The sequence below is a fragment of the Carlito syrichta genome, unplaced genomic scaffold (genome assembly GCF_000164805.1).
Source record: "Carlito syrichta isolate Samal-C Ts95f unplaced genomic scaffold, Tarsius_syrichta-2.0.1 Scaffold305792, whole genome shotgun sequence".
NCBI classification, from domain to species: domain Eukaryota; kingdom Metazoa; phylum Chordata; class Mammalia; order Primates; family Tarsiidae; genus Carlito; species Carlito syrichta.
The window spans coordinates 468,952-487,771 of NW_007249888.1; the positions used below are offsets into that span (position 1 = coordinate 468,952).

Below are 18,820 nucleotides of genomic sequence, written 5' to 3' on the forward strand. Positions count from 1 at the left end.
AAAGGAGACATCTCTTCCTGGGCTGAAGATTGAAAGGTGAAGAAACTTTTCCCTAAAGGCCCCTCTACCAAAACATTTTCCTTTAGGATTCCTTGGCCAAGAATGTGTCACATATTCATGCATAAACCAATCACTGCAAAGGGGAGTCAAATCACCATGACTAATCTAAATTAATTAGAATTTATTTTCTGAACTAGGGATAGATATTCTTTCCCTGAAGGATGGAGTTCTCATGGTAATAGGGGCTCTGTTAACAAATATGGCTAGTAAACAGTCAACCATGTCTTTTAAACTACTGTGGAGAGCTACGTGTTTCTCTAGATACCTGTGGTTCTGAAATTCCTCAAATTCACTTTTGAACACAAATGGTACGGTCTTGAGGCTTATGATTTTTTTATTTCTAAACACTTTATTTAACTCTTCTCTCCAGGTGTTGGGTTAAGGCAGAACGCAATACATCCACTGCAAAATCAACTTCTGGTTTAGTGATGCACATTGAGGGTGCAATGCGGAATGTCTGAGGAGACAAGGGAAAAAGAACAATGAAATATCAGAGAATCAAATATGTCTTAGAGGAAAATGCACTAAAGATCCAATACCTTTTAAAATGGCATTTCTTACATTCCTCTCATTGGATTGGCTCCTCCTCCCTCCCCCGTGCTGTCTCCAGACCATTCACCCTCTAGACTCATACAAATCCTTGCACCATCTGGCTCTGTCCCTTCTCCCTTTTGCCATCTGTTTACCTCCTGGTCCTTTTGCCACCTTCACTTAGGTGTCAGGCCGCTCTCTACACTTCATTTCTGCCGTCACCAAAGGTGACTTCTGTGTCCATGTGTACAGCCCGATAAACCCACTTCTCACTTTCCTGATGGCCACAACTCCCAGAATCTTCCTCTTCGCTCTCCTTCATTCACACCCATGCCAGTGCCATGAGCCTCCTTTTCACCAGGAATAACCCCATTTCCTATTCCTGCTGCATCTAGTTTTTTCATGAACACTTCAGTTTCGTCATTCCTCTGTTGTCTTCAGGTCTGTCGCCACCCTCAGATCTCTTCTTTTCTTTCCTATCCAGTTTGGAGCACAGAGTAGACTGAAGTACCCTCTACCCGGCTCCTGCCCCCATTTTGCTTGCGTTTCCATCCTTCTGCTACAGCACCCACTTGGCCAAGTCCTAGCTCTTTTCAGAGCTGTCATTGAACTGCTTTGCTTGCATCTAGGTGACTGAGAAGTGTTAGAGAAAAATCACACAGCTAGGCTGACCGACAGCACCAGATATTCAGGGTCTCCAACTTCTTTTTTTTAAATTTTCTTTGAGTTGAAGTCTCACTCTGTCGCCCAGGCTGGAGAGCTGCGGCACGCTCACAGCCATCACAGCCTTGACCTGCTGGGCTCAGGTGATCCTTCCGCCTCAGCCTTCCGAGTAGCTGGACCTACAGGCAAGTGCCACCATGCCTGGCTAATTTTTTGTTTTTATTTTTTAAAATTTTTATTTATTGTAGAGATGAGGGTTTACCAAGTTGCCTATGCTGGTCTCGAACCCATGGGCTCAGGCAATCCTCTCACCTCGGCCTCCCAAAGTGCTGGGATTATAGGCGTGAGTCACTGTGCCTGGCCAGGGTCTCCAACTTCTGTTGGATCCTCAAATGTTTCTTGTTCTCTGTCAGTCTCCTTTCTCATTCTTCTCAGTTTCCTTACTCAATTTCTGTCAACGCCTCTCACTCTATTGTATACACAATCATGTCTAATCCTTCTTGGAAAATTGAAGCTGTCAGGCAAGATCCTTCAATAAACTTGTTTTCTCCCACATTCATTTTTATATGCTTTCTTGAAGGCTTACAGAATGAGGATTCTTTACTGTTCAACTCCAAATTGTCCACCTGTGCCCTTGACCTGGATACTCCCATTGCCTGCACTCCAGGACACATCTCTGTGTTCTCTTGCGTTTTCTACTGTCCCTCCTCCTATAACCAAGCAGACTAAAGCTTTCCTAACCCAATCCAAACCACACTGGACACAAATCGGCATTGACTCCCCCTGGTACGCTCTGGTTACATGCAAATGTTATCCTCCTGCTTTTAGCCACACCATTAAGAAGACTGATGCTTATTGGCTGTTAATGATCCCTTTGCCTTTCCCCTAATCACATCTGAGCTCATGGCAGTCTGGTTTCTGCACTGCCAACCTTCTAATACCACTCTACTCAAGTGACCTACTAGGTGAGAAATCTACTGGGCATCCTACAGCCTTCATCCTGTCTGACCTTCTCTGCTGCACTTGACAGTTGGGACCCTCCTCTTCTTGAACCTGCTCATCCTCTTGCTTCCATGACTCCATACGTTCTTATTCTCCTCACACCTGTCCACTCCCTTCTGTCTGCACCGGGACAACTTTTTTCTTGTCTTGCCTTTTAAATGTTGGAGTTGCACAGGTTTCCATCCTCACCTCACTGAGCTTCTTATCTAGATGCTGGACTGCTGTGGAGATTTCCTCATCTCACCACTTACAAGGGGTGCCCTCCAAAAACTGGAATTATTTTTTAGAGGGCAGGCTCCTTCCCCCACTTGGTAAGTGTTCTAGGAACCCATTGGCATCAGTGTACCAGCTAGTGTTGTTGTGAGAGGCAGCATTCAACTTCAGTGAATTGTTTTTGGAGATTCTTTCCACGCATTTGCTCATTTCATGATGGGTGATTTATGAGTGCACCTGCACATACCATGCTGAACATTCAGCAGTTTTTGACCAAAAATGTCATGAGTCCCATGCCCCACCCTCCCTAGTCATCTGATCTCACCCTGAGCCACTTCCTTCCCCCTCATGAAAAAAAGTTCTCAAAGAGAAACAATGTGGAAGAGGTGAAACAAAAACCTGCAGAAGCACTAAAAGGTATCAAAGTTAATGAGCTCAAAAATGGTTTGGAGCCATGGATAAGGCATCTCAATAGGTGTAATGCATTAATGCCTCAAATGGAGAGTACTTTAAGGTGATTGAAGTTTAAACATGGAAGAATAAATATACTTTTTAAATAAATAAATTCCCCTTTATACAGATTTTTCTTGATAGCTTCATTTTTCTCTGAGAAGTATGAGGCAAGAAGTGGATATTTCAGTATCTGTTGAAATTGTTCAGAGGCAGGAACGAAGCAGGGAACCAGGGAAGAATGAGGAATGTTTAACATGGGATAGAAAGATGACAAAACACAAGAACAAACCAGGGGAGGAGCAGAAGCTACCTTCACTCTTAAATCTTTGCCTCGGAGCCTGTGCTGGTGAGGGATTAGGGGGCACATTACTTGCAGCAGCATTCCTTGCCCCAGCACAGGGCAAGACCAGGTACTCATGATGGGGCTGGGCTTGGTTTTCCAGGAAAGGAGTAGGAAGGGTATGTCTCTGAATCTCCCAGTCCGAGGGTGATGGACACAGGCAGTGGCGGATTTTGAGCTCTGCATGGCCAAGGTGGTTCCCCTCCTTCCCAAAAGGTCACCCTGGCCTGCCAGCACTGTTGGATTGCTCTCTGCTACAGGGGCCACTGAGGCTTAGCAGGATCACAAAGTCAGAGCTCAGGGCTGAGCTAAGAACGGATAGGATTGCTAGAACAGGGGTTAGAATTAATTATACATAAGATAAATTATTTCATGACTGCTATGACTCCATTATCATCCGTATGGTAAACTGGTTGGGCTATATATTACATTGTGTGTATGTCTCTATACCTTTTCCCTACAGAGCCACGATAACCGAACCATTTTACCATAGCGCCTCTTAGTGGCCAAAGGGCTGCACGGCCTTTTTTTATTTTTATTTTTATTTTTTAGCGTCCCTGCGCGTGATCCCTAGAGGGAGTGTGGCTGGATCCCCCAGCACAGGCGTGAAGAAGAGCCATGGCATGGGCACTGGGACATAAGGGAGACGCTTGCCTAAAGTGATAGGTAAAGACCAGCTGTTCTCTTACCTGAGAAAAAATTCCACCTCTACCAATTAAAAGCCCCATGTTCTTGCAATCCTCATGGATTTGATTTACTTCCTCACGGGAAAGAGGCTGGCGGCTCATCTGCAAATATATTTTAAAAATGTTTTCCAGTTGGTGTTTGAATGGTTAAAGGAATTATTTCCAAGAGAAGAAAAACCTCACAAACCATCAATGCCCTTTTCTCTCTCCCTCCCTCCTTTCCTCCCTCGCCTCCCTCTTCCCCTAATTAAATAAAGTTGTTAATTACTGAAGAAGATTTTTAGGGGGTGCTAGTAAAAATATTTATTTTTATCCCAATTTAGTCCAAATTCCCAGAGGCAAAATGAAGTTCCATGCGGATAGCCAGTGAATCTTGGCTTTGCTAATGACTGCCTTGGGAGTCTGATTCCTTAATGGCTGAATTTGGAGTCAGTTTTATTTATGTGGAAACTCTCCTCAACTCTTCACTTTGTTCTGCCCTTATAAGGAGCTCATTTCAAAGTCCAGGAAATGGCTCAGAAGTTGCACAAGGGCACAAGCAGCCCAAGCCTTCCCTGGACAACAGTGCAGCTAGACAGCCGGAGTTGGGGCAGTTTGTCCTCATCTTCCTTGCTTGTGGAATTTGCTCTTTCTTCCCCAGAACTGCATCCTCCGGGGTTAGGAGAGGTTAGCTCTGCCGGAGTCAAGCAACTGTGTCAGATCACCAGGCATACAAAGGGGTCCTCTACCTGTGGGATCAGACATGCCAATACCCCTTTGGCAACACTGGGCTGGGGCTTATATTCTTTCTGGGTGTCTCCTGTTTCCCCGACTATGAGTACAAACACCTCCTTCTAACTTAGTCATTTCAAGTCTGACTGCTTGTTTGCATTACCTGGAAGCCTTTCAAACTAAGACCTTTGGACCTCATGCTATGCCAATCAAATTAGACTATGTGGGGCAGGGCTTACGCATCTGTGTTTGCAAAACTCCCCAAGTATCTGGGCTGAGCACTGCTCCAGGTCTCCTCCAATGAGTGCTAAGTGCCATCCCTGCTGCTGGTCTCCCCCTTTATTTCCATGACCCAGCCTTAGTGAGCCCCTGCACTGGGCCTGGCTCTCCAGTTGTAGATGCATGAGACATGATCCTTGCTTTGGGTCAGCTCCTGAGTGAGGTAGAGGGGGGCTCCCTCCTGTGACCCCAGCTTCATTGCTGTCCTCAGAGCTTCCTACCCACCCTCCGTCTTGGCCTTGGCATCTATTTCCTTCTCTTCATTGACCCTGGACCTAACTCTTTTCCCAAATCCTCCATTCCTTATAAGGTGTCAGTGTCTGAGGACAGAATACGACAAGACCTTCCAGGGATGTTTGCATTTTTGTCCATCTTAAAGCTCTAAGAGGCTGGACATGGTGGCTCATGACTGGTAATCCTAGCACTTTGGGAAGCCAAGGAGGAAGGATTGCTTGAGCTCAGGAGTTCAAGACCAGCCTAGGCAATATAGCAAGACTTTGGATCTAGAAAAAATAAAAATAAAAACATTAGCCAGGCGTGGTGGTGTGTACCTGTAGTCCCAGCTACTCAGGAGGCTGAGACTGAAGGATTGCTTGAGCCCAGGAGGTCTAGACTGCAATGAGCAGTGATCATGCCACTGCATTCCAGCCTGGGTGGCAGAGTGAGATCCTGACTTTAAAAACAAACAGCAAAAAAAACTCTAAGATAAGAAAAATAATGTTCACACTTTCAGACTATTGGGTCATGGAGGACCTAGAGTAGGGAAATACTAGGACTTCTATTGCCCCCACGTGCCTTCCCTGAAGTCTTCCTCTGGAGAGGGAAGACTCAAATAATTTAGGGCTAAACTGAACTGATAACTAGAATGAAGTTACATATGACTTGAGGGACAAGAGGTGAGGGGGGAGATAGGCTAGCCCCTCCAGAAAGATTTCCTGAAGGGAATTTGAGTTGGTGGGGGTCTTCTCTAACACTGCAGTTGTGAATGGGTAGAATTTGTGTGGCTTCATCCCAACCTTGGTCTGGGCCTCGTGGCTCTCTTGGTTATTTCTTCTCTCTCTGACCTCCACTGCTATGACTAATTGAACATCTTGCACACTTTCCTCAGGGAAAAGCAGGGTCAGAAACTCTAATAAGGTCAAGCTACTGGGCAGCCCACTGAGGGCTCTGTGCCCAAGCCTGTGTCCCAACTGCTTAATAACAAAGTGGGCATGTTAATAATTAGACTTCTTGGGTGTATAATGAAGCTTCATGTTTATCGCTTTTGGTTTTTGCTTTTTTGGTGAATGTGCATTTTTAAAATGATAAAACTAATCCTTGGTTATAGAAAAAAATTCAAATGATATATAAGTGCACAAAGTAAAAACAGAAAGTTACCCCTGCCCCATGCTACTCTTAGGGCCCTCCTCCTGACAATTTGGTGTGACTCAGATACTTTTTCTATGCAGGCAAATACATCCATATGTATATTTAAAATGTAAGACTTTATAAAATAAAGTCTTTTTATAAAGTCTTGCAATTTTCTTTTAATAATTTATGACATATCTTGAACATCTTTCCATGTTGGTATGTTTGGACCATGTCTTTTTAAAGGTTATTTAGTATTCCATTGCATTAATTTGTTCAATCTCTTATTGTTAAGCATTTAGACTGTTTCCACTTTTTCATGGTTATAGATAATGCTGCAAATATCCCTATTCATACATATTTTTACACACTGTTGCATTTATTTGGGACACATTTCTAAAAGTGGAATTACCAGGTCAAAATATATAGACATTAAATTTTTTTTTTTTTGAGGCCATCCCAGTGTCGACTTGTTGGGCTTCAATGATCCTTCCACCTCAGTCTTCCAAGTAGCTGGAACTACAGGCACGCGCTACCATGCCTGGCTAATTTTTTATTTGTTGTAGAGCTGAGGTCTTGCCAAGTTGCCTGGGTTGGTTTCAAATGCGTGGGCTCAGGCAATCCTCTTGCCTTGGCCTGCCAAAGTGCTGGGATTACAGGCTGAGCCACAGAGCCCGGCCGACATTAAAATTTTTGATAGATACAAATTGCTGTCCAAATGGCTGTACTTCTTCACCAACAGCATATATGAGTACTCAACCTGGGTTGTGCTGGGCAACATTATAGCAAAATTCTGGGCTCTTATAATTACATGAATGTGTTCTGACATGTTGGAAGGGCCTAAATCAATTAACAAACACAAAGCACCTATCATCTGGCTGTTTTCTGGCCCCTAAAGTGTTCAACTTCATTGAGGAAATAAGATATTTATACATAAAAACTAGGTCAACAGCTACAGGGTGGATGCCACAGACCAAATGCCTTCCTCAGAGTTCACATGTTGAAGCCTAATCTCCAGTGTGATGGTATTTGGAGATAGGGCCTTTGGGAAGTAATGAGGTCATGAGAGTGAAGCCCTTGTGAATGGGATTAGTGGTCTTATAAAGAAGTCCCAGAAAGTTCCTTCACCCTTTCCACCATGTGAGGACACAGCAAGAAGGTGCTATGTGTGAACCAGAAAGTGGGCCCTTATCAGACACCAAATCTGCCTGCACTTTGATCTTAGACTTCCCAGTCTTCAGAATTGTGAGAAATATATTTCTGTTATTTGTAAGATATCCAGTCTATGGAACTTTGTTATAGCAGCCTGAATGGACTAAGATAAAGACAACTTTTCAACAAAGCTCTTCGGACAGTGAGGACTAGAGGAATTTTCTGAAGAGTAGAGGCTCCAGATGGGAGAGAAGCAAAGACAAGTTTTAGGGGAGGTGATCTTGAAAAAGACTAGGATTTCCATAAGCAGAGACAGAGAGGAGACTGCTTGAGGAAAAGCTTGGGTGGCATTTGAATGTACAAGAGTGAATGGCATTGAGGGGATAGTGAGGAGAATTAGGGGACAGAGGAGCTGGAATTTAAATATGAGTGGTCTGCCTGAAAGTCTGTGCTTACAACTAACAAATGGCAAAATGAAAAGAAAAAGAGCTCCTTCTACAGGTACTATTATGTAACCTTGCTATCGTTTGGATATTTGACCCTCCAGACCTCATGCAGAAATTTGATCTGCAGTGCTGGAGGTGTGGTTGAATGGGAAGTGTTTGGGTCATGGGGGAATCCCACATGAATAGCTTGGCATGGTTCGCCCCATAATGAATTCTTACTTTGTTAGTTCCCTCCAGAGTTGGTTGTTAAAAGGCGTGTGGCACCTCCCACCTCTCTCTCTTGCTTTCTCTCTTTCTATTTTCTCTTCCCTCTCTTGCCATGTGATATCTGCACACATCAGCTTCCCTTCTCCTTCCATCATGAGAGGAAGCAGCCCAAGGTCCTCACTAGATGCAGATGCTGGTGTCATGCTTCTTGTACAACCTGCAGGGCTGGGAGCCAAATAAAACTCTTCCTTTCTAAATTATCTAGTCTTAGGTATTCCTTTATACCAATGCAAATGGACTAACAAACCTGTTTTATTTCTTCTGCAATATAGTTTGCACATCTTTTCATGTCAAGTATGAGGGGGGACCCAAAACAAACTGGAATTATGTTTTGGAGGGTGGGCCCCTTGTAGTGCAGGCTTCCTCCACTAGGTAAGTATCAGCATCATTGTACCAGCTAACATTGCTGTGAGGGGTTGCACTGGGCTTCAGTGAATTTTTTTAATTTTTATTTTGAGATTCTTTTTTTTTTTCTGAGTTGGAAGTCTCACTCCATTGCCAGGCTAGAGTGCAGTGGCATGCTCACGGCCACCCCAGCATTGACCTGCTGGGCTTTGGCGATCCTTCCATCTCAGCCTTCCAAGTAGCCAGAACTACAGGCATGTGCTACCATGCCCAGCTAATTTTTTTTTTTTTTATTGTAGAGACAAGCTCTCACCATTTTGCCCAGGCTGGTTTTGAACCTGTGGGCTCAGGCAATCCTCTCGCCTCAGACTCCCAAAGTGCTGGGATTACAGGCTTGAGCCACCACACCTGACCTGTTCTTTAAATGTATTTGCCCATTTCATGATGGGTGATTTATGATGCACTTGTATACACTGCACTGAATGTTCAGCAGTTGTTGAGCAAAAACGGCGTGATTCCCGTTGCCACACCCTCCCTATTCACCCTATCTCACCCTAAGGGACGTTTTTTGTTTCCCTGCATGGAAAAAGTTCTCAAAGTGAAATGTTTTGCCAATGTCAAAGAGGTGAAACAGAAAGCGACAGAAGCACTAAAAGGCATCAAAATCAACGAGTTAAAAAACTGCTCTGAGCAATGGAAAAAGCGTCTCTATAGGTGTACTGCATCAAACCGAGAGTACTTTGAAGGTAAAACATGTAAGAATAAATGCACACTTTTAAAATAAATAAATTGCATTTTGGGGTCCCCCTTGTATATATCCATGCCATTGTATTAGGGATATACCATAATTTAGTTTGGTCTGTATTATTGGCCATCTGGGAGGATTTCAGTGTTTTACTATAACAAAGTTTTGATGAATATCTTTGTTCACGTGACTTTGAGCATGCAGAAGTTGTGTTTGGAATAGAGGGAAAGGGAGGAACTCCTCCTGTCTCATTGCCATTCCTTTCTGAAGACTGAGAAGTACAGATGCCTTTGAGGGAGCTCCTTGGGTAGGGGCTAGGATGGACTCTTCTGGACCTTTTAACAACCCAAGTTAAGGGTTGTTAAGATAAGCTTGTTATGACTTGTGAGCTAGAGGCCCTGGTCTCATATTATTTTTTATTTTCTTATTGCCATTCCTTCCCTTGGTCTTCAATTTTTTTTTTTTTTTGAGTAGGAGTCTCACTCTGTCTTTCAGGCTAGAGTACAGTGGCATGATCATGGCTATTGCAGCTTCTACCTGCTGGGCTCAGGCAATCCTTCCACCTCAGCCTTCCAAGTAGCTGGGACTATGGGCACAGGCCAATGCCCAGCTAATATTTTTTAAATTGTTGTAGAGATGAGGTCTCACTTTATTGCCCAGGCTGGTCTTGAACACCTGGGTTTAGGCAATTCTTTCACCTTAGCCTCCCATAGTGCTGGGATTACAGATGTGAGCCACCATGCTGAACCTCATTTTTTTTTTTTGAGACAAAGTCTTTCTCTGTTGCCTAGGCTAGAGTGCAGTGGTACAATCATAGCTTACTGCAGCCTTGAACTCCTGGTTCAAGCAACCCTCCTACCTCAGCCTCCCAAGAAGCTGGATTACAGGTGTGCCTAATAACACTCAGCTAATTGTTTCTTATTTTTTGTAAAGATGGGGTCTCACTATGTTGCTCAGGCTGGTCTTGAACTTGTGGCCTCAAATGTTCCTCCTGCCTTGGTCTTCCAAAGTGCTGGGAATATAGACATGAGCCACTGTGCCTGGTCTCAAATCTTATTTAAGCATCCCAGTTTTGAACTGGCTTTGTCATGTATTTTTAATGGAGGAGTCTTGTATCCATGTCTGGTCTGAATATTAAAAGAACTGAGCATCAATCCTTCTCAAGTAGGATGGTAGTAAGACCAAAGAGCAAGGAATCACTCGGGGGAAACTGAATCACTGTGGAAAACAGTTAGGGCTATGAGGTGAGTCTGGCTATTCCCACTCCAAGATTTTCTTACCATTGTTGTCCTTAGGCTTTGTTTTTATCATGGAAAAGTACAATTTCTTACTGACATGGAAGCAGAGACAAACGGAAGGATTTGAGAGCAGTAGAGACAAAGAGAAGGATTTGAGAGACACGGCAGAGAAGGGGTGGATCAATAGGACTTGATGTTAAAAATTAGGGAGGAGGAGGTGTTGCAGACCATTTTGTATTATTGAAGTGGAAAATTGGGAGAACGGTAAAGGGTGAGAAACAGAAACAGTGATCTTGAGAGGGACATCTGGTTTGGGATGTTAAGGTGTGAAGTTCAATTGTTGTCATGATGAGCTTGAGGTCTCAGTGGGCAACATTCCTTCGTGGTTACTTGGGAGATTGAAATACATCTACAAGCAATCTCTCTCTCTCTCTCTCTCTCTCTCTCTCTCTCTCTCTCTCCCCAATATATCTTTAACATCCCAAACCTTTGCAACTTCCTTTTGGTTCTTCCTTCTTACTTCCACCTGCCCCTTCCCAAATAATTTCTTCCCTTCTCCATATTTCTAAGTATTCAATCATTGCCCATGCTCTTTGCCTAGTGTGGCGAGAATAATATTGGTTTCCTTTTCCAAATACTCTCCCTCAGCCCTCTAACATTCTCAACGAACTGCCAGCATTTTGTTCATGCTCAACACTCTACTAAACTCTGATGAGTTTTGCTGATTAGTATGGTCGATGTGTGCTCTCTTTCTAAGAGTGACTAAAGTAAGCTTTCAGCGGATGCTTCCCCCTTTAACCCCTGCTGGCCTGCAGAGAGAGCAGATCAGAACCTACCTTATCCTGCACCATCTCGATGCCTATCATGAGACCCTTGCCTCGGATGTCTCCAACAATTTCAAACTCATCCCGCAGCTTAGCAAACTTCAGTAACATGTAAGTACCAACTTCTTGACTGTTTTCCTGTAGGTTTTCTTCTTTAATCACCTGTTGAGAGAACGCTTCAAATGATCTTACATGGTAAAAGTTCTAAGACATTATGTGCCCCCCACCCCACTAAGGGAACCCTATCCTAAACCAGGGGAAATGAGGACCAAACTTCACCTGCACATAGACCATTTATGTACCTAATCTTGACTTGTATCCCACATCTTTAAAATAAAATAAGATAAAACAAAGGGAAAAAACTTCTAAGATTGACTGAGAAGTGTGGCTAAGTAATTGTATTAGACCTTCTTTATAGTAACTTAGCCAAACCAAACCCAGGGCAAGGTCTAGTATGGCCACACCATGGATTTCATAAAGATTTGTTGTAAGGAGAAGAAAAGTCTTAGTAGAGGGAATGTTTCCCCATTCAACTCTTTTACCTTCAGGGGTGGATAAGAATTTAGGAAAGAAGAAAACACATGTCTCAATGCAGCTAACATAGATTTTGTAATCGTTCATTATTGCCAGGTTTTGCTGAGAACTGGGGTACAGTAGTGAATAACATAAATGCTCTGGGGAGAGAAATAGTACAGGTGCTTCCCCTACTAAAGGATGGTAACCTTTGTCCAGTAGCCCTCAGCCAGGCAAAGGCTTTCATAGCCCAAGTCTGCCTCTTTAGCTGAGCCCAGAGCAGGGCACTGGAGGCTATGAAAACATTTTCATGTAAGTTCTATTCACAGCAGATGACTGTGGTTCTTGACAACACAAGTGAAAGACACTACATTTATATTTAACTGACAATAATTGCATGACTCCAGGCAAACCTTAATGTTTTCAGGCTCTATCTGTTCAGCTAAACTTTCTCTACCTTCTAAATTGGTTGAGGTGATACAGCATTAAAAAAAAAAAAAGTTGACAATGCCTACAAAATGAAATGATACATTCCCTCAAACTTTCTCATTTCATGACTTAATCATATTTGAAAATAACTATTTAAGCTGGGCTCGATGGCTCAGTCTGTAATCCCGTGTCTTGGGAGGCTGAGATGAGTGGATTGCCTGAGCCCGTGGGTTCGAGGCCTGCCTGGGCAACTTGGCGAGACCTCATCTCTACAGTAAATCAAAAAAAATTAGCCAGGCGTGGTAGCGTCTGCCTGTATTTCCAGCTACTCGGAAGGCTGAGGGGGAAGGATCGCCGGAGCCCAGCAGGTCGAGGCTGTGGTGGCCAGGAGCAGCCACTGCACTCCAGTCTGGGTGACAGAGTGACAGAGTGAGACTCCAACTCAAAAACAAAAACAAAAACAAAACAAAACAAAACTATTTAGCAAGGGAAGAATTTGTTTCTTTATATTTTAAAATACTTTCAAATCATTTTTTTTAAACAGGTAAATCAAAGTGGTTCAAAAATCAGCAAGTATAAAAGTATATGCAGCAGAATGACTTTTTTTGCTTCCTGGTCCCCAGTTGCCAAGTTTTCCTCCCCACCAACAACTACTAGCATTAATTTCTTGGACTTTCCTTCAGAAATATGTTATGCTTATTTAAGCAAATGCTATTATGCATATTAGCAAGAATATTTTAAAATCTTTTTTTTTTTTTTGAATTGGCGTCTCACTCTGTTACCCAGGCTGGAGGGCAGTGGCACCCTCACGGCCACCCCAGGAATGACATGCTGAGCTCCAGCGATACTTCTGCTTTAGCCTTTCAAGTAGCCGGAACTACAGGCACTCGCTACCACACTTGGTTAATTTTTGATTTATTGTAGAGACAAGGTCTCGCCAAGTTGCTTAGTCTGGTCTCGAACCTGCGAGCTCAGACAATCCATTCGCCTTGGCCTCCCAAAGTGCTGGGATTACAGGCTGAACCACTGATCCCGGCCAAAAATCTTTTCCAACAGATGAGATTTCAGGCTAAATCAATATTCACAACAGCTGAGTTACCTTGTTGTAATCACATAGAACTGTTTCTCCTTAGTCATTGAATTTATAATACTACAACAAAAGGAAGAAAAAAAGATACAAGACAAAGCCAAAATTAAACTAAAAACAAGGATAGTAGTTAACTACCTGAAAAACTACCCAGATAGCAAAGACATTTCAGTGCTACCAGCTAGCTAGGGAATTCTTCTATTTCTCAATATGTGAGGTTTATTATATATTATTTTTTTTTAATTGGTTTTTTTTTTTTTTTTGTAGAAACAGCATCTTGCTGTACTGTCCAGGCTAGTCTCAAACTCCTGGCCTTGAGCAATCCTCCCACCTTGGCCTCCCAAAGTGAGGGAATTACAGATGTGAGCCACCACACCTGGCCAGGTTTATCACTTCAAGCAATCAAAGTTGAGCTTAAAAAAAAGGGGGAAGGCATAGTAATAACTGGGAATCTAACTTAAGTTAGTGAACCATAATTAACTCTCCACTTTAATAATGCAATGCGATAGCTCTGATAATGCCTGTGTGGTTTTGAAATAGTCAATTGTGAAATGAGAGATGTTAACTGAGACTGCTGGAACAAACCGCAAGCACAGCAGATCCAATGGCACAGGCCACGGGGTTCCCTCCAAAGGTGTTGAAGTGCAGCAGGCATTTAGCCAAAGACTTGGCGATCTCTACAGGGAGAAAATAAAGGTGGGTCAGGAGGGACACATCCCTGTCCGGAATCTCTCATGACATCATTTGGATCACATTTACTTTCATGTTATAAACTGTATCATATCCGATTTGTTCTTCACTCATCTGATAGTGGATGTTATGGACTGAATTGTATCTTCTTAAAATGTATATGTGGAAGCTGGGCCAGGCGCAGTGGCTCATGCCTTTAATCCCAGTACTTTGGAAGGCAAAGGCGAGACGATTGCCTGAGCCCACAGGTTCAAGATCAGCCCGGGCAACAGACCTCATCTCTACGATAAGCCAAAAAATTAGCTAGGTGTTAAATCAAAAAATTAGCTGGGCGGGGTGGTGCATGCCTGTAGTTCCAGCTATTTGGAAGGCTGAGGCAGAAGGATCACCTGAGCCCTGCGGGTCAAGACTGTGATGGCCGGGAGTGTGCCACTGCACTCCAACTTGGGTGACTCCTACTCAAAAAAAAAAAAAAAAAAATTATATGTTGAAGCCCTAACCTAGAATGTAACTGTATTTGGAGTCAGTGGCTTTAAGCATGTAATTAAAATTAAATGAGGTCATAAGGGTGGGACCCTGGTTCAAAAGGACTGATGTCCTTAGAAGAAGAGGAAGAGACACCAGAGCACTCCTCTCCCACCCCTCTCCTTCACCCCTCCCTCTTTCCCCTTCTCTCTTCATTCTCCCTCCTCTCATCTCCCTCTTCCCCCTTTCCTATATCTCCCTAGTGTGGTAAAACCCAGCATTTCATTACAGGGATGGGAAAATTAGTCTTCCCTACAGCAAAATCAGAGAGGGCTGGCTTTCTTTCATCTGTTCCACAATCTGGCAGACAGAAGTGTTTCTCTCTTTCATTTGCTTGGGAAATGCATCATGTGGTTCTCACCACTGTCTCTACCCACACAAGTTCCAACACACGTGTTTTATACCATAGCCCACGCAGGAGACCCAGAAGCAAACACAAACTTCCCATAGGTCCTACCTGGACTGGTTACAACTGCTGCCATGGGAAAGCCATTTCCAATTCCTTTAGCCATGGTGACAATGTCAGGCAGGACATCGTGGGTTTGGAAGCCCCAGAAGTGAGAGCCCAGTCTTCCAAATCCTGTCTGCACCTGATGAAAACAAATTAAAAATCACTAGAACCCTTTCAGGAAGCACTGTTTTTTCTCTGGGTTCTCTTCCCTTTCCTCCTTTCCCTTTTCCTCTTCCTTTTCCTCAATAGGGTCATCATGAGTCATCACTATTGTTTTTGTATCATGGACAAGGCATTTGATCTGTGACTGAACTTTTAGGTATCAAAAGTAATTTCCTAGTTTTGTGCAATTCTGGATATGTTTCTTAAGTCCTCTGAATCTCTGTAACTCATCTGTCAAGTAGTAATACTAGTAATATGTCCCAGAGCTTTGTGAGGGTCATATAAAAAAATGCATGTGAAAGGAATTATGATGATTAAAAATCCTTAATAAGCATCTCCTGTGTGGAAGGCAGCGGGGTAGAAGAGTGAAGCTGGGTTTGCCCCAGGCTGGAGAAACAGGAATTACTGTCAGTCAAGTGGAACTGAAGCACTTGCTCCAGCCCACATGAATGGTCATCTTCTTCCCAGGAAGGTCCTCCCCTTCCTGAGGATTGTATTGCAAGGAGGTTGCAGCTGAGCCCGTTAACGCAGGGTTGAATGTCTCTAATCTAGGAATTGTGATTTGTACTGAAGTTGGCATCAGTATTTTTGTACATGCTGTTCCCACACTCTAGAAGACTCTCTTCCTGCTTCTTCATCTCACTAATTTCTTCTGTCCTTTAGGAGCTTTGTCACTTGGTCTAGGAAGATATTCCTGAGCTATAGTGTGGTTCCTTCCCAAGGCACTGTGGGCATGCTCCATCAGAAGCTTTCACTGTGACCTGTTATCACCCCAGACGTGTCTGATGGCAGGGATGGCGTCTTATTCCTCTCTCTGTCCATAACACCTAGCAAAGTGCCTGATATAAAGTGTTTGTAGAATGAAGGAGTGGCCTAACTAAAGAAAGTCACACAAACATCCTCATGCACATTTCTGCCAGAGCCTTTCTGGTGAAGGCTTCTTGATATCTTTCTGGCTCTCAGCCTCTCTGTCTCTGTCCATGCATAACACAATACAGGTCAGGAGTAGGGATGTGGGTACTTGAAGGTGATTCTAAAATACACTTAAAAGAACACTTCCTTCTCAGATTTCCTTCTAATTTTCCCTACTCTCCCTTGACTGCTGCAACAAACGTAGATTCCAGAGGTTAAAATTAGACAACAGTGAAAAATATAGAAGAGCTTAGACATGGGAGTCAAGCAGTCTGGGCTGGAATCCTGGGTCTCCTACTTCTCAGTTATGGACCTCTGTGCAAGCTAATTGATTTGCCCAAATGAGATAATGGAGGAAGAGCTCATGGAAAATTCATTCGTCTTCTTTTTTCACTTCATCTATGTGCCATGAATAAATGGTATAAGTGGTGAAAAGTCAGATTGTTTAGACCATGCATGGAATTATGTAGGACAATGAATCATGTTTAGTTATGTAGGAAATATCAGTTTTGTAGACTCTTACAATAGGACAGAGATGGATCAGTTTAAGGTTCATAAACTCAACTGTCTTTGGGGAGGAGGAACATATGTTAGAGAGAGAAGTAGACTGGGTCATGACAGTCAGCAGGGCTGGGGACAGTGGGTGTGCATGCCCTACCTAAAAGCAGTCCATTTCAAATTCAAAATTAGTCTATGCCAGACCAGCTGCCCAATATGGACTCAGGGTTTGCCATTTTTCTGTCTTTGATTCAAAATTCCTCATTTTGAAGAAAAGAATGCCAACGATCATTAATTAAGATGACTTGTGTAAGATCACTTGATGATAGAACTGGGAACTGGCCCCTTACACTCAGGTTTTCCATCCTTTGCTACCTCTTTTCTTACCATGTTTTGCCTTTCCAGAACTCATCATTTTTGAGGGGCAGGTGGGTACAGTGGCCAGTTGTGTGATTTTGGAAGCCTGAGTTAGTGTCTTGGATCTCTCTCTACTAACTGCATGACCTTGATGGTGACTTAACCATCTTGGACTTAAATTCTCTTATCTGTAAAATGGGGATAATAACATGGGAATTCTTATAGAATTGTTTGTGAGTATTAACCATTAACATGCAAAGCATTATAAATAATGCCTGATACGTAGTAAGAGCTCAGAATGTTCCAGTTATTCTTATCTTTACCTAGTCATCAGAATGGTCCTTCTTAAGGTTACCTTATATTAGACAGTTTCCAATTACATTTTCGAAAGTCATAAAACTGCCTATCTTAGAACATTCTGAAATTCATATTTTCCTTGAATTCAGCCTACTTTCCCTCTAATTAGCCCAATTGTGGCAGCTTCACTATGTGCTGATTCAGAGGTCAAAGTTTATCTTCTTTACTGATGTAACTAATTTTAAACTGGTTGGATAGACTTCTCTTCTTTTTTTCATGTATTAACTTTCTTTTGCAAGGACTTTGATCTGTTTACCTGCAGGTTGGGGAAGGGAGGATGGGCAGGCCAGGAGGAAGCTGACCAAGCTGTGTGCAGTATGCCAGGGGCATCTAGCGTAACTGGGCATAACAGGGATGTGGCTACATATGCAAAATTTCTGCCAAGAAGGAAGCCCAAGAGGGAAGTTGCAGGGAATTTTTAGTTGAGAAAAACTGTTTAGGCAAAGATGGCAGAATTGAAAAGTTATGAAACATACTTACAGGTTCTCCACCTTTCCTTGGTGGGTCTTTCCACCTGTGAGTACAATTATGAAAGGTTATCCAGCAGTGAGCCAGGATGACTTCTATAGACCTAGTCACCATGCTCTGGCCTTCTGATCTCCACAGACAAAGGATTACTTTTTCCGATGCACTCTCATATGAGGTATAATTATAATGAAATTGATCCCTTTTAAAAAGCATACAGGCTATGGCTCACACAGCTGGTGAATTTTATTCCCTCCAAGGTAGTCCTTTTGGGAGTACTGTGTGTTTATTGCAACAATGCTGCTTTTACTCAAGCTCTTCTACAGTTGTTTGAGAACTATTTCCTAATGCAGTATTTGCAACACTGGCCTTCTTCTAATTTAAAAGCTAGATTATTGTTATTATTATTATTATTTGAGTTGGAATCTCACTCCATCACCCAGGCTGGAGTGCAGTGGCACTCTCACGGCCACCCCGGTGTCGACCTGCTAGGCTCAATCAATCCTTTGCTTCAGCCTGCCAAGTTGCTGGAACTATAGGCATGCTCTATCATGCCTGGCTAATTTTTTGATTTATTGTAGAGATGAGGTCTCGTTGCCCAGGTTGTTCTCGAACCTGTGAGCTCAGGCAATCCCCTTGGTCTTCCAAAGTGCTGGGATTATAGGCTTAAGCCACTGCACCCGGCCTATTATTACTTTAAAAATATCATTTCCAGGCAAGTTTTGCCAGAAAAGTGTATGCTACCAAATTGGTTAATATTATTTTGGTAGCAATTAAGATAAAAATTTGGTTAGGAGATTAAATTTCCTATGTGGTTTGTCAGTTGCTCCTAGAAAATAACTTTAAAAAATACATTGAGTAATGGTAGCATCACCTATGCCTGCTAGCAACTTATTTGATAGACATAAATTTGAGTATTTATGTTCTGTTGTGCTTGTTAAACTGGTCGACACATCTGCTAACAAACCAACCAAGCAAGTAGCAAAAGCTTCATCAATTTATAGCCATACTTTGGAATTCACACACTGGCTGCTTTCGGCCTGGGATACAGAGAAGGTTTGAAGAAGTTTCT

At 42.9% G+C, this 18,820-nt stretch overlaps 1 protein-coding gene across 3 annotated transcripts in view; it reads right to left on the reverse strand.

Moving 5' to 3' along the window:
• Positions 1–374: 374 nt before the first annotated feature.
• AGXT2 (alanine--glyoxylate aminotransferase 2) overlaps positions 375–18,820 on the reverse strand; it is a 44,609-nt gene continuing 26,163 nt past the window's right edge. For 2 of the 3 annotated variants that reach the window (XM_008062673.1, XM_008062672.1), the window contains 5 exons: positions 15,004–15,136; positions 13,917–14,008; positions 11,315–11,464; positions 3,952–4,050; positions 375–517 (listed from right to left, as the gene is read on the reverse strand). In XM_008062673.1, coding sequence (XP_008060864.1) covers positions 410–517; positions 3,952–4,050; positions 11,315–11,464; positions 13,917–14,008; positions 15,004–15,136 — 582 coding nt within the window. In that variant the 3' untranslated portion in view covers positions 375–409. The remainder of the gene's footprint in view (positions 518–3,951; positions 4,051–11,314; positions 11,465–13,916; positions 14,009–15,003; positions 15,137–18,820) is intronic. The other variant, XM_021714806.1, reaches the window with a different exon arrangement.